Source organism: Varanus komodoensis, unplaced genomic scaffold, assembly GCF_004798865.1.
Source record: "Varanus komodoensis strain SLA01 unplaced genomic scaffold, ASM479886v1 scaffold40, whole genome shotgun sequence".
Lineage (NCBI taxonomy): Eukaryota > Metazoa > Chordata > Lepidosauria > Squamata > Varanidae > Varanus > Varanus komodoensis.
In genome coordinates, this window is record NW_025335942.1 from 809,490 (window position 1) to 823,837 (window position 14,348).

General features: G+C 48.3%; 1 protein-coding gene across 4 annotated transcripts in view; it reads right to left on the reverse strand.

Moving 5' to 3' along the window:
* Nucleotides 1–10,568, reverse strand: part of TRIO (trio Rho guanine nucleotide exchange factor) — a 261,688-nt gene extending 251,120 nt beyond the window's left edge. Inside the window, exon 1 of one of the 4 annotated variants that reach the window (XM_044442897.1) lies at nt 10,252–10,567. In XM_044442897.1, coding sequence (XP_044298832.1) covers nt 10,252–10,357 — 106 coding nt within the window. In that variant the 5' untranslated portion in view covers nt 10,358–10,567. Of the gene's footprint in view, nt 1–8,198; nt 8,360–8,570; nt 8,668–10,251 lie in introns of those variants that run through there. The other 3 variants (XM_044442900.1, XM_044442898.1, XM_044442902.1) reach the window with 3 other exon arrangements.
* Nucleotides 10,569–14,348: the final 3,780 nt, after the last annotated feature.

Consider the following 14,348-nt stretch of genomic DNA (forward strand, 5'->3'; position numbering starts at 1 on the left):
GGTGGTTTGGCTGCCGTACAAACAAGCTGATGGTCTCCTGAATGGACAACTGGGCTCAGCATGGGCTCGGGCCCCCTGTTCCCTGCTGGGTCCTCCCGCGGTTATCCCAGCAGGCAGCCTGGGAGGATCAAGTTGCTTCCTCTCTTGCCACATGACCTGTTTCAAGTGAATGACCACAATTGTGCAAGTGCAGGTAAAAAACCGGTAAAACTAATTTTCATAACTATTAGTGGAAAATAAGAAGGACTAAAAAGCCTTAAAAAGTGCGTATAGTCAAGGCTATGGTTTTCCCAGTTGCAATGTATGGCTGTGAAAGCTGGACCATAAGGAAGGCTGAGCGCCAAAGAATTGAGGCCTTTGAATCGTGGTGCTGGAGGAGACTCCTGCGAGACCGCAAGGAGATCAAACCGGTCAGTCCTAGAGGAGATCAACCCTGACTGCTCTTTAGAAGGCCAGATCCTGAAGATGAAACTCAAATACTTTGGCCACCTAATGAGAAGGAAGGACTCCCTGGAGAAGACCCTGATGCTGGGAACAAGAGATGGCAAAAGAAGAAGGGGACGGCAGAGGATGAGGTGGCTAGATGGAGTCACTGAAGCAGTTGATGTGAGCTTGAGTGGACTCCGGGGGAAGGTGGAAGACAGGAAGGCCTGGAGGAATGTTTATTTATTTATTTTTATTTATTAAAACATTTTTATGTTGCCCATGGGGTCACAATGGGTCGGACACAACTTTGCAACTGGCAACAACAAAAAGCTTTAAGAAGGCTTGGCGGCAACAGGCACCCAGACAAGCCTTCCAAGGGGACACCGGGGCACTTTGAAACAGCTGTCGAAGCAGGGATCGCAAAAGCCAGCGTAAGAGCTGGCTTCTGAAACCTAAAAATGGAACTCCATGGCAAGCATGAAACAGGGAGAAGAGGGGAGCCATGCAAGAACTGCAGGGGATTTTTGCAACTCTTGCCAAGCGGCTCAGCATCCGATGCCCCATACCCACAATGGGTTGGAGCAATAATGACAACCCTTTATGGGTGCAATCCCCCCTTGCTGCCTACAAAAAGGCCACACTGGGGAATACAGTCCAGGTCCATATGACCCATCAACTCATCATAGGTTATTGTCCACAATGCATTGCTGCCTTGTGCGAATGCAGTCACTGTTTCTGCTCTTTGGCTATGGGGCAGGCCTCACCCAAAGTTAAGCCAGTGCTGGCTTGCTACTGTAGACCATTTTGTTCTATTTTAAACTGACGATCATGTTTATCTGTTCATTTTTTAAAAATCGATTTGTGTATACTTGCAAAAGGTAAGCCAACAAACTGAGCCAAGCTAACAGGATTGTATCTGAATGTCCATTTTCCAGATCAAAGCAAACAGGGCCTTAGGTCTAACACATTCAGACAAGAGGTGTTTATATTGTATAATACAATAATGTATATAATTGTTATAATACCTTGGCAGACAAAGAACCACTTTCAATTTAGTAATAAGAAGTGATCCGCATATGTATATGCTGGATTACAGAATTTCATGTTTATTCCACCCTTCCTCCACAGAAATCATTGTGGTATACCCAAGTTCACTCCCACAGGTCCTATCTGCTTTGATACCATTGTTTTACAACTCTTTCCAAGGCTTTTTAAAGAAGTTACGTACCGGTCTGGTTGGACAATCTATCAGGGTTCTATAAACCATGGTTTATAAAGCCAAGAACAAGACTGTAAACATGTCCTCCTCCATTTACACACCTGCTTTGGCACTTCATTCCCGGCTTGTCCTGAGCTGGGGTTCCACATTCTGTCCAAACTCAGGAACTCTGGATTGAGATATATTGACTAACCAGAATGATACGCCATGATCAGATGCTGGCTTATAGTCCTACTTAGCTGATATTAAGTCTGGTGTTCCTCAATTCAGATATTATGGGGAACATTGGCTCAGGTCAGAACATTGGCTCAGTTCCTCAATTCAGATATTATGGGGAACACTGGCTCAGGCTGGAAAAGCCAAAGCTGCAGTTTAAGTGAGAGAGGGGAGGAGAAAGAGAGGATTTCTCAACCCCAATTTTCTGAAGCAAGGAAAGACAGTCTTACCACTGGCAACATCGCCATTCTCCAAGACTTGTTCAACTGCAGTTCTGATTTCTAGTTAAGGCTGTAGCCCCATGCCAACATGATGCTTTCCTGAAAGTTTTTCCTGGTGTATTATTACTTAATGCCTTACTTAATGCTCTCAACCTTTAAAATTCCTTGATTGGCTAGCTTTTTACATGCAGTGACTTTTTAAAAACAGGATAAAACAAAAAAAGCTATTAGCCCCATATCTACAGCCTTTAGAGAGAACATTCCAATAACTCTCACATGAAATTGCACCAAACTTGTGGCTCCACCCAAAAGATTTCCTAGCTCAACCCAAAAAGAGCAAGGTCCCTGGATTTCACTACCGACATAAGTGCACAATCCAATGTATGTTCAGACTGAAAAGTGTCCCGTAACTCCCAGGATTTCCTACAATTCCCAGCTGTCTTAAGTATGTTGGGAACTCTAGACCATTTTTCTGTCTATGGATAGAATGGATAGCATTGTGTCTTCAGATGACTGGCTAAAACTTGCTCTAAATCTCCAGAAACTGGGTGCCAAGAAGTTCTATGAATAACAGCTTAACAGTTATCAGATAACATTTATCTTTAACAGACTCTTAAAAGAGATAGAAATGGAGTGAGGAATTGTAGATAAGGCACTCTTTATCTATATAGGTCAATATCTGCTTTATTAGTCAAAGTGGAAATTTTCAGTTATTTTTTAGATTGCTAATAAAGGAAATAAGTGAAGCATTTCTAAAATAACTTACCAATACAGTTTTCTGAACAGTGGGGATTTGATGGCAAACTGAATCTATGACAGCTTGGCAACTTTAATTTCTGAGGAGCTGTCAAAGTTAACACAAGTGACATTTTCCAAAAGATTCAACAAAAAGAAATTGGAAATATCATTTTTACATCTATTGGATGAAAACATGTTTTAAAAAAAATCCAAGCACAGGAGGAGGTAAGAGAAAAGGGATGGAGAGGTTTAGAAGATGAGATAATTACTTTAAGAAGAACAGAGTCAAATGAATCAGCAGCCTAGACTGATCTTAATGAGAAATCAAACTGGAGTTGAAATAGACTAAGCAGCAAAGTGAGAATGTAAAGCAGCATTGTGATGAATTTTATTTCTGAAAGCCAGGATACAAATGTGTAAGTAAATAGACAAGCAAACTAACTACAAGCCAAGTACTGGAAACCACTGAACAGAATAATAGAGAAGAGTGACGCGGTTACTAATTGTGGGAAAAAGAAATACCATGGGTACATTATGGGCAAGAAATTAAACAGAGAAAGGAAATCCAAGAAAGGAGTAGCCAAAGTAAGAGGTGAAGAGTTGTAAGGCAAAGGGGGAAAGATGGTTTCCTATCATCGTACAAAGGAATGACAAGATTGGACAACAGGACTTTGTGCACTGAAGAACAACTGAGGAAAAAGCAAAGACAAAAGGAAGTCCAAACCCTTCATTAAATTGGAAATACTTTGGCTCCATTCAGAATGGATGCGTACAAACTATGTTTCAGGGAACTTAAGTTCTTCAGAAGTTTACTCAGTGGAAAGGGCAAGTGACTGGCAAGTTTCTCTCAAATGTTTTCCCTGGATAATTGATCTGCAAGAGGGAATCTGGGTAGCAGTGAACTTTGGTTTTCCCATATCCATCTTTAAACCCAGCTTGCAGCCTAAAGCCAAGTTAAAATTTTTGCTATGCATGTCCATCTTCTCCTCCTCCGTGAGCCCCTCTTCTTTTTCATGTTCTCTCTCTCTATGTCTCATCTTAAGCAGCAACAAAAAAGCAGTAACATTTCCTTCCATTAAAAAAACAACAGCAAGCAGCAGCAAATGGGGGGTTAACTGACCCAGAGCATAAGGTTAACATTCCCAAGGTATAGTTGCAATTCATCCAAGAGAAACAGCAAAACTCAACAAGACTGGGTCCAGCAGATAGTTCAAACCATGCCAAACCATGGGTTGACACCATCTAAATGAGCATCCAAGAAGTCTTGGTTTTGAACACAATCTCTTCTTTGCCTCATTTTAAGCAAACCATAGTTTGTCAATTCATGCAAACTAGCAAACCATGATTTGCAGAGCAAGTGCCGAGTATGATGAACAAGTTAATGCATAACGAGAACCTAGCATTTAAAAAACTGCCAGGTTGTTATGACCAACTGGTGTCTGTCACTTCCACTGTATTGTCTCCTTCGTAGATTGTGTCACATGCTGTCATGAGTTAGGTGTTCCCTCCCCAGCAAGACAGACTCTCCGGCACGTCTTATAAGCATCTTTATGCTACCCAGAAGTCTGTAAACATCCATAAAGCAAAATGCTGAACCCTCTCTGCCCCCCTTAACCCAAAGCTTTGCTTATGAACCCTTCTGGCCTGTCTTGGGAAGGAGGGGTGCTGTGGAACCAGGCACACCTGTGTTCTTCACTCCGAGTCCCCAGCTGGGCCACCCGGCAGCTGTGACCTTTGGGTCCACCTCCCCAGGAGGCTGGAGTTCTCCATCCAAGAGACTTCCCATCTCCAAATCCACTCCCTCAGGATGTTGTTGTTGTTGTTCTCCATTCCCACAGGTGGGTGGACTGGGCCCCATGGCTATTCTTGAAGCAATCTCATCTTGAACATGCATAGATGGGTACTCAGAAACGGGACTGCAGCTGATGCCCCACGCTTTACAACAACAGTTCCATTATCAGAGTTTGAGCTCTCAGCCCTGCCTAGGTCAGCCAGCTCCCCTTCATCCTCAGACTTGGAGCTGTTAGTCCCACCAAAACAGTCAGCTTCTCGTGCAGGACTGAGAACCTTTTCAGAATGCACATGCTATGCAAAACTGGATGGCTAGGTCGTTGAAGGGCTAAACAACCCAGAGGGTCATCCATGGTTTGTTGTTCAGTTTTTAAACAAATGAGCTGTTGCTACATGCCCAGAGGACCTACTGGTTACTAGCCTGGATGCAAGAGCAGACTGTAGTTCACCACAAAAGGGGGAGGAATCACCATGCCTGAACAAAGGAGCCCGTGGCTTTGCTCATTCATACAGTGCCAAAGTCTGCACTGCATCTGAATCACCCAGAACGGCTCAGTAGAACAATCCACCAATCATGAATTTCCAGCAATAGGACAGAAGTTGCTATCCAAAGATAAAAAGATCGTTGTTTACAGTATTTTGGGCATGGAAATGGCATTTCTACCCAGAAATTAAGATTCAGAAAAAGCTGATATGCAATGCCTGGATTTGACCAATTCAACCATTTACTAAAAATAATCTCCTTTAAAAGCAGTTCAAATTGCCCAACAAAACACTAAAAAATTTCTAACATTACACAATGTCCGGAACTTTACTTGATCTAGTTTGTTCAAAGTGACCTCTCAATCTATTTTTGGAAGGTATTTTTAAAATGTAGACCACGAAGGCTATGCTGAACATCAAAACTAGTGGGCCAAGTTATATAATTGCAAGGAAAAAGCAAGAACAAGGGGGAGAAGAACATGGGAAGATTTTTCTTTTCATTCCTTACTTAAAACAAAGCATATGGACTTGAAATCCACACACTGCACCTTCACACTGCCTTTTAATGGAGAGGAAGAATAATGCTACCAATTTTGATTTTTGCCAATAAAACCCAGGACATTGAGAGTTGCAGGAACCAAAATATTAAGCTGGTAAACTCAGCAGCATCCTGTCAAACTGTACTTACAGGATTTGGCCATAACTGTTACTGTGCTTGTTATTTCAAGCATTAAGGAAACGTTTCCACCCAAGTTACAGCACATTGAGAAATGCGTCTGCACGCTTTCCAAGAAAATGGGAAATGCTGCAGCACTTCCAAAGGCCAAATGAGACAAGCTGAAATCAGAGGCAGCCATGAGTGGCCTCGAATTGGATCAAGGCTGTGAAAAGGGGGATGGGAGTGGAAAGGACATTAACCCTTTGCCACCTGTGCCATCTTTCTAATCTAAACCCCCAATCTCTTCGCCCAGCTAGAGAAAGCTTTACATGTTTTGCCCATGAGGCAAAAACAGCTTGGGGAAAGTTAGCTTCAGAGCAGAGGAACCGGCTAACACCCCACTCTCATACAGCATCCCAATCCAATTCGGGGGTACAAAAAGCTGCTTTTCCATTTTTTATTTTTTTTTAAGGAAAAAATCAGGAGATCGAATCACAGATTATTCCAACTGGCTTACCCCTATAAATCTGTAATGTTAGGTTCTCTGGACTCCAAGGGATTCAGACTAACATTTTAGGAACACAGGAAAATACTGTTTCTGTATACTACTTCCATATAGACTCAGTTCACAGCTTTTTGTAGTCCTACGTACATTAAAGTTGAGTTGAAGCTACCCATCTACAAGCATTGATTGCAGTTGCTTTGAAATCTGCTTTGCAGGTTTATTCTCAAGGAGAGTTATTCAGAACAGACTAACATTAGTTATACTTAACCACAAGGCATTTCATGTCTGCCATTCTCTGGTTAAGCCATTCCCTCATAGATGGTTAACGTAGGAAATGCTTACAGTCCCCAGGCTGATGGTTTGGGACCTGCTTAGAACTTTGCTAGTCCACTAGAAGCAGCTAGAAGCCCATGGTCAATGCATTCCATGCCATAAAGAGTTCACCCTTTCCCCGTGACTCATACACCCTTCCAACAGCTGCTGCACCATTCCAAGCTCAAAGCCCACTCCCTCCTTTGCAGTCTGGGAAGACCCAAAATTGTTGCTGCACAACTCAAACTCCCACTTACATGCCTGAAACACCACTGCTGGTGTCAAAATGCCCCAACCTCAATTCCCACCCAGTCATCTCTTCTCCCTCTCCCTTTTTTGTTAGTTCCCCATACTGGATTTCTTTCCCTGTTTCCCACATAATGTAAATTTTTTTTGTCAGTTCCCCATACTGGATTTCTTTCCCTGTCTCCCACATAATGTAAATTTCCATGCATCCAGATGTCCGCTGCTACAGGTCTTTCCTGCACAAACAATTACTATTTCAATGCCTTTCCCAGCACATAATCAATGACTGACTGACACAAAAACCCATCTCGAGATTTTGAAACCTGTTCTGAAACCATTATTTAGGTGGGATTAAATCAGACATCTCTGATGAGAGAAAGTGCTCCCTGAACGCCCGGCTTAGAGTGATTCTGAAGGGAAGCAAGTATTTGTGAAGAACTGTCTCCTGTGTTCTGATAGCTTTTCAAACATTCCGGTATTATCATTACCAAAATTCTCCTTTATGCCTTTACTGCAACCATTCCCATGGGCTTGGTGGGTAACAGCCATATTGAATCACAAACCAAATCAAACCTGAAGCAGAACCAGCTGCGCATAATATGCCTCAAACCAAACATGCACAGAGTTAGTTGCTTTACAGAGCTGCTTCTTGTCAGGCCTAAAATGACTAAAACAGGTTTGTGTGGACACTCAAGCCTGTAAATTTCTCAGGGGTTAGCATATTTCGCAGGCATGTAGGCGAGCCTATTTCGGCAGACGGCCGACATATATAGGCCTGCTCCTGACCCCTAGCTCACATCTTGTCTTACAACTGACAAATGTTAGCACAAGTTTGGTACGAGGCGACTGAGCAAAGCTGGCTATTCCAGACAAAAGAGTACCAACCCTAACCAGGGCAGAGCATTACTTGCGCAAGCCACAATGCTCGCCCAAATCCGTGTGACCACCGGCTGGAAAAAGATGCTCCAGCACCCCAGTATTACAAGGCCCTGCCTGTGACAGGGATATTGAATAATATTCTGGATTTCGGGGGAATACAATCCATACAATCTATCCCAGCAGCATGTTTCATCGCAGGAAAACAAAGCTCAGAAGAGAATCAGCTGGCAGCCCACACAGCTCCTGGCACCATGGATTGGACTGTCCCTGATTAAGGTCCTTGGTGCTGGGAGGGTTCTGACTGCACTTGTACACAAGTCCTCCTACCTTAACCCTCTCCCAGGGTCACCAAATGATTGTCATTTCTCCTCCCTCCCTTCTCTACACCCCACCGCCATTACTTGTCCTAGAGAGCACAGGCACCCCAACCAATTGTTATTCCAAGCCCAAAAGGTCTCCCAGATCCACATGCACCACTTCACGAGCAGAAGCAAACAGACAGACCTAAAGTCAGACGCCCCTTCATTTTTCCAGCGATGAGTCTGCACTTCTTCCCCACCCCTCCCCAGGTCCCTCAGTCCTTTTAAAGGCATTCAGATGAAGCAAGCCATCAAGCTGCTCATTCCCCTCCTTGAAAGGATGACGAGCAAGAGCCCACACAGTGAGGAGAAGAAGGAGCAGAAAAACACGGGCAGGAGAAAGGAAAGCCCGACCGGAGACCTTCCATCTTTGCTAACGGCCAAAGGGGTGCCCAGAAGGAAACGCAAGCCAGTCACGGGGTCTTCCTGTTGGGCTTCCCCTTCCCGGCCACGGACACTGCAGGCTGGCAGGCACCGGGAAGGACCTCTTCCCCCTTCCCACCACCAATATCCTCACCTCTTGAATTCCGAGTAGGGTTTCTCCCTTTGCTTAGATGCGGCTTAGAACGCGACTCTTTCCCTGCTGGCCGCGTGGGCGTCTCCACTCAAGGCACCACAGAGGTGGCTGAGGCTTCCATTTATATCCCAACGACCTCTTCCCTCCTCCCCACCCCGCACCACTTTTCAAGGGGGCAGAGTCTTTGCAGCTCAGCTGCAAGCCAGGGACACACGGGCCCTGCTCGTCATTTTACACCGGGTGCAAAGCAGTTCTTCCCATGCCCCACCGCCCCACGTTTTAAAGCATCTCAATTCACAGACAGATATTCCTCCAGGGCACAAGGAAATACGGTAATTGGACGATTTTTAGCCACACATGCATGGCAGGCATCCACACAGAGACGGAGAGGGTACCCTATTCTCTTGTAGGTTTTTGGGAAAGGGGAACGACGACTCTATGGCCTTCTGCTCCTAATCCACATTGCCTTCCATCTGCAGCCCTTACGCACCTCGAAGAGCATTTTGAAACACACACAGACAAACAGCAAAGTTTTGCTATCATCACTATAATAGGATACAAGGAGGTGCCCACAGCAGCTGGAGTGACCATTTAAGGGAAGGCTCCTGGCACCTGCCTTGTGGTGAAGTGTTTTCCTTATGGCTCAACTATGCAAGCTACATGCGTTCTTTGCCAACAAGCCTCTGAGAACCTCAACGCTGCAAGCACCGAAACCCAGAGAAGCTCGCCGCACTCCCTTACCTCTGTTTACACGGAATATGCCACACTGCATTCAGGGGGGCTTCCGTCCAGATAAGGCGGCTTAAGATCACAGCCTCAGTGTCCACCTATCACAGGGGATTCATACAAAGGTTTTCCAGAGACATACAAAGGGGGGGGCCATTACATTTTTAGTCCCTTATTTCAAGCAGGCATGCTCCACCCTTCCTTCAGGATATCAGCTCCCAGAAGGCAGGCAGCCAGGCGCGGGAAAGGAGGCTTCAATATTTTCACAGAAGTAAAAGTAAATAAATTATTTAGCCCTCAGACAGGGCTACAAGGCCGTGTTCGCCCCTCCTCCACGTCAGAGAGCAGAACAAGAAGGAAATGTGAATGTTTGTTACTGTTGTTGCCATTCCTTGCGCATAACAACCCAGGTAATGAGGAACTGTGACAAAGGCTGCGGGTGATGACACCAAAACACACGCTCTAAACCAGGCCTCCTCGGCTGACCCATTTAGCGGGGAGGGGGTGTACTTTAGGGCAACCAAGCAAGGTAGCAGAGTTGGTTCAAAGGATCTCTTATTTGGGGAGGGGGAGAAAAAGGAAGGCTCTCTCTCTCTCCGCCCCCACCAGCCCCGTCTCTTAACGAGCCACTGTCAAGTGCGCGCACAGGCGCGCGTGGTTCCTTGTCTCCGGTCTTGCGAACACTTCTCCTTTTCCACACACGGCCACAACACGGCCCCGTGTAGCGGGGAGCCGCTTCCCAAGCCGTCAGACACGCAACAAGCCACGACCGCCTTCGCTCCCGGGCAGACACGCGGAGCATCCGCAAACCAGCGCGCACAACACCCACCGCCAGGGCAGGGAGGCGAGGCAGGGAGCGAAGCGCTCGCGCCCCTTCCTGCCCTCGGCTCAGCCCTTCCCTTCCCTTCCCTTCCCTTCCCCCGCGCTTCCCCTCGGCAGCAGCGAGAACTCTCACCCGATCGGAAAAAAGCAGCGATGTCCGCCGAATCCTTGGCCGCGTCCTCCGCCGCTTCCCCGGCTGCGTTGCCGCTGGTCGAGGAGGCGGTCGTGGAACCGCTCATGGCTGCTGGACGCGCTCGGTGGCTCCTCCGGACCCGATCCCGCGGCCACCGCCACTCTGCTCAGCCTCCTGCCTCCCCTTGGACGGGATCCTGACAGCCGCGGGAGGGCAGGGCAGGGCAGGGGAGGGCGGCGGGAAGAGCTCTAAAATGTTGCCGCCGGATCTCCGGCTTCACCTTCTAGCGAAAATCCCAGGAAGAAATCCATCCAGGGACCCGATGTGGTGGCTGTGGCGGTGATGGTGCAAAGCGGGGGGGGGGGGAGAAAAAAGGGAGAGAAGAAAAGGGCGGCTGGTTGGCTGGGCTGCACAGGCAGCAGCAAGGACTGTTGCAATAGATGGAGGACACGGCTGAAGGTGTGCGCGGAGCTCACGGCTCTAGGAGAGCCCGCGGCAGCCCCTCCAGAGAGGCAGGGTGTGCGGCGCATGCATAAGCGAGGGATGCATGCGGGAGCCACAGAAGCGGAGACAATTGCAGGAGGGGGAAGGGAGGGCGCATGGATGGAGCTGGGAGGAGGGGGCTGCGATCCGTGCAGCGGCGGCGGGAAGCGGGCGGCGAGAGCGGCGGACGAGTGGCGGCGGGCGGGCGGGCGAGAGGGAGGCCGTCGCGGTCTGTGGCGAGCCCGGCAGGCGCAGCTGCATTAGCCACAGTGCCCGGGAAGGGTGCAGAAGCCGCCCCGCTCCTCCATCTTGCTTGCAATTGCAAAGGTGGGTGGGAACAGGGAAGGAAGGAAGAGAGGCGATTCCCCGCCCAGGGCAGCCGGAGGAAAAGAAAAAGAGGGAGAGCGCGGCGGCGGCGGCACGGGCGGGGAGCGAGCGAGCAAGCGAGCGCGCTCGGGAAGCTCCGGCCTCGCTCGGCGCCTCGCACAGGAAGCGGCGCTCGGGAGCACCGATTGGAGCGCGGCGCCTAGGGAAGGGGCGCGCTTCCATTGGCCCGGCCGCACTCGAAGCGCCGCCGGAGCCCGGGCAGGGAATCCCCTTTCATTCCGAGGCGCTTGCGCGGGGCGGGGGACGCGCCTCGCCGGCTGCGGGGAGCAAGGAGCGCCCCCTTCCTGGGGGAGGCCGTTCCAAGGCGTGGCTCTCCCAAAGGAGGAGGGTGAAGCGCCCTCCCGCTCGCAGCCTTGCGAGAGGGTTTAATTCTGGGGGGCGGCTTGAGGCTCGGTTGTCTGCGCTTGGGAATATTCTGGCACAAGCTGTGCTGGAGCAGAGGAGGAAGCAGGACGCCACGCTGGGTTTGCCTCCAGCTAAATCGACGGGGATTGGGTCCTGTGGACGGCTGGGAGGGCCTTTACTTGCCTCCTGCAAGGAAACCCCACGGAGTTCAAGGGGACTTGCTCCCAAGTAACTGACTGGGGAAGGTGGCTTTGCGTCCCTGCGCGATTGCTGGCCCTGCTGCTCCCGCAACATTCACATTCCCTTTCACTCGGCGCCTTTTCGTGAGCTTCCGCAACCAGAGATCTCGTTCATCTTCATGTTTGCAGCTGCAAAATAGGTACTTTGGGGTTAAGGGACGGAGGGGCGCGCTCTTTCGCCTAACGCTCGTCTCTTCTGTTGCAGGGAGGGAACCCGACCATATGGCCGCTTTTCTCCATTTTTAGTTGTCGATGAGCTCATGCAACATGAAGAGGAAATTTGGGTGTAGCTGCGGAAGGAGATGCATAACAGACTTCGAGGGGCTCCTCGCTCGGCGAGCTTCTTTTAAACAAAGGCAAAAACGCAGGCAGCATCGAACTTGCTCCGCTCAGCTCCCGAGAGCAGAACTTCCAGCGTGGAATGAGGAGCCGGCCTGACACAGAAGGGCAGCCTCTGGGCACTTGAGGACTGACGGGCAATTTGGCAACAGCCTGCCCCTCTGAATAACACTGATCCGGGTGGAGTGCTTTTGCTCCCTGGCCTTCACCTGCTCAGCGAAGTAGTGGGCAATTTTGAATGGCAGGCTCTCCTCATAGCTGCCCTGCAAGGAGAGGTCAAATTCAGGCAGTTGTGTGATTCACATTAAAAAAAAAAAAAAAAAATCAGATATAGCAGTTTTGGTCTAGTGGAGGAGCAGGTCTTTTCTAAAGCTAATGGGACGTAATGAAGAAATTGAAATTGCAAAATGCTTCGGCTGTCATTAATTCAGATGGAGATGGCAGCCAAGAAATTCGAAGAAGACTGAGCAGTGGTGAAGGAACTAGAAAAAGATCATCAAGTGTAAGATATTTCCCTGGAGTTCAAGGCCAGAATCATCCACAATATTGCATTTCTGATCACTACTACATATGGGTGTGAAAGCTGAACAGTGAAGAAGCTGGCAGGAAGAAAATGGATGGTGTTTGAAACAAGAGGCTGGAGTTGGTTTGCAAATACCCTGGATGGGCAGAAAGATGAACAAGTGAAATAAGATAATGTGTTCATTGCTCAGTCAAAATATTTGCAATCAGTGCAAATACAGTTCAAAATAAAATAGAAGTGCATAAGATACATATTTACACATATATAATTAAAATATAGTGAGTAGGCAACAGTAATATGACCTTTCACATATAAGATCTTTGCTATAAAATCAGCTCCCTTGGCTTTAAATCTCTACATCTTTATATTACTTTACTTGGATAGAATCTAAAAAATTTGCTCTACATCTAATGGCTTTAACAGCAAATGCCGCAATCTGCTGTATCACATATGGGTTGGATGATTGTAATCAATAATTCAATTTCTCCTTTGAATCCGTATATTTCACTTCCTTCAAAAGAAGATCTAAATAGCTTTTTCTATTATCTCTGTAGATGACACTCAGACACGTAATGACCCAAATCCTCAAAGGTTGCTCTCTGCAAACACACAGCCTGTCTTGGTACCTCCCTGGGCTCCGCAAAGCTTCTGTGGACAGAACAGCAGCTTCTCTCTCTGTTGTGCCTGTCCCTGCATCACTACCCTGCTCAGGGGGTTAAGTTTTAGAGACCTGTAGCAGGAAACAAGCTCAGCAAAAGGTAACTCAGAAGATGCTCTCAAAATGCAAAATAGGGAGAGAGTGTTGCCAGGGGGATGAAATCTGAAAATTGGGGAGCCCTCTGTGCTAATACATACCCAAGCCCTCATTACAATCACCGTTCTGACCGCCTGGGCAGTGCCAGGTGACCAGCTTTGGCCACCCTTTTAATATCCAGTAGTGGTCCTGACCTGATGGCACTTGGAGGCATTGTGGGAAATTGAAAGGGTGGCTAGACCCAACTGGCTGGCACTACCTGGCCCACTGCACTGGTGAGCCTGGCAAACCCCAAGACCTACCGACAGCGGAAAGGGCTTCTTCAAGTTTAGTTTGCCCTTGAGCTTGGGCTGGCCCTGGTGCTTGCCACTGGTTTCCATCAAGGAAGAATGCTCGTGGCCACCTTCCCCATCCTGGTGTCCTCCAGATGTTTTGGACTTCAACTCCCATCACCCTGCCAGCACAGCCAATGCCTAGGAATGCTGGGCACTGGGCATAACACTGGAGGCACCGGGTTGGGATAGGCTGCTTGAAACCCTTAGAGTTAAAGGACATGCTCTCACTCGGCTGGGGCGTAGCACTAGGCATGTTACATCTGTGGGTACCTGCTAAGAATTTCTAACAAAGCTGGGGAAAGGTCAGTCTGCAGGGCTAGCCCTACTGTCAGGCATGGCGAGGCTGGGGGACGGCAGCAAGTCTCGGGAGGAGACGGCAGTGGGCCATACAACCTGCTCTGCGCACCCAAGGTTAGTCTGCTTCCTTCAGCTGAGCTGGAGAACGCCGTCCCGCCATCCATTTTCAGGACAGATTTACTGGCTGGTTCACCTGGCCTTTTTTTAGAAGGAATTACAGGTGATGCCATCTTGGTTTTTGCCCCAGACAGCAAAAGTGGGTGAGCCCTATCCATCTGGGTCAGGGGGCTCTCCAATATTGCTGGACTACGACTCCCACCCTTTCTAACTATTGGCCAGGCAGCTGATGGGGGTTTGAATCCAACAGATCTGGCAGGCTGGAGGGTTAAATTCTG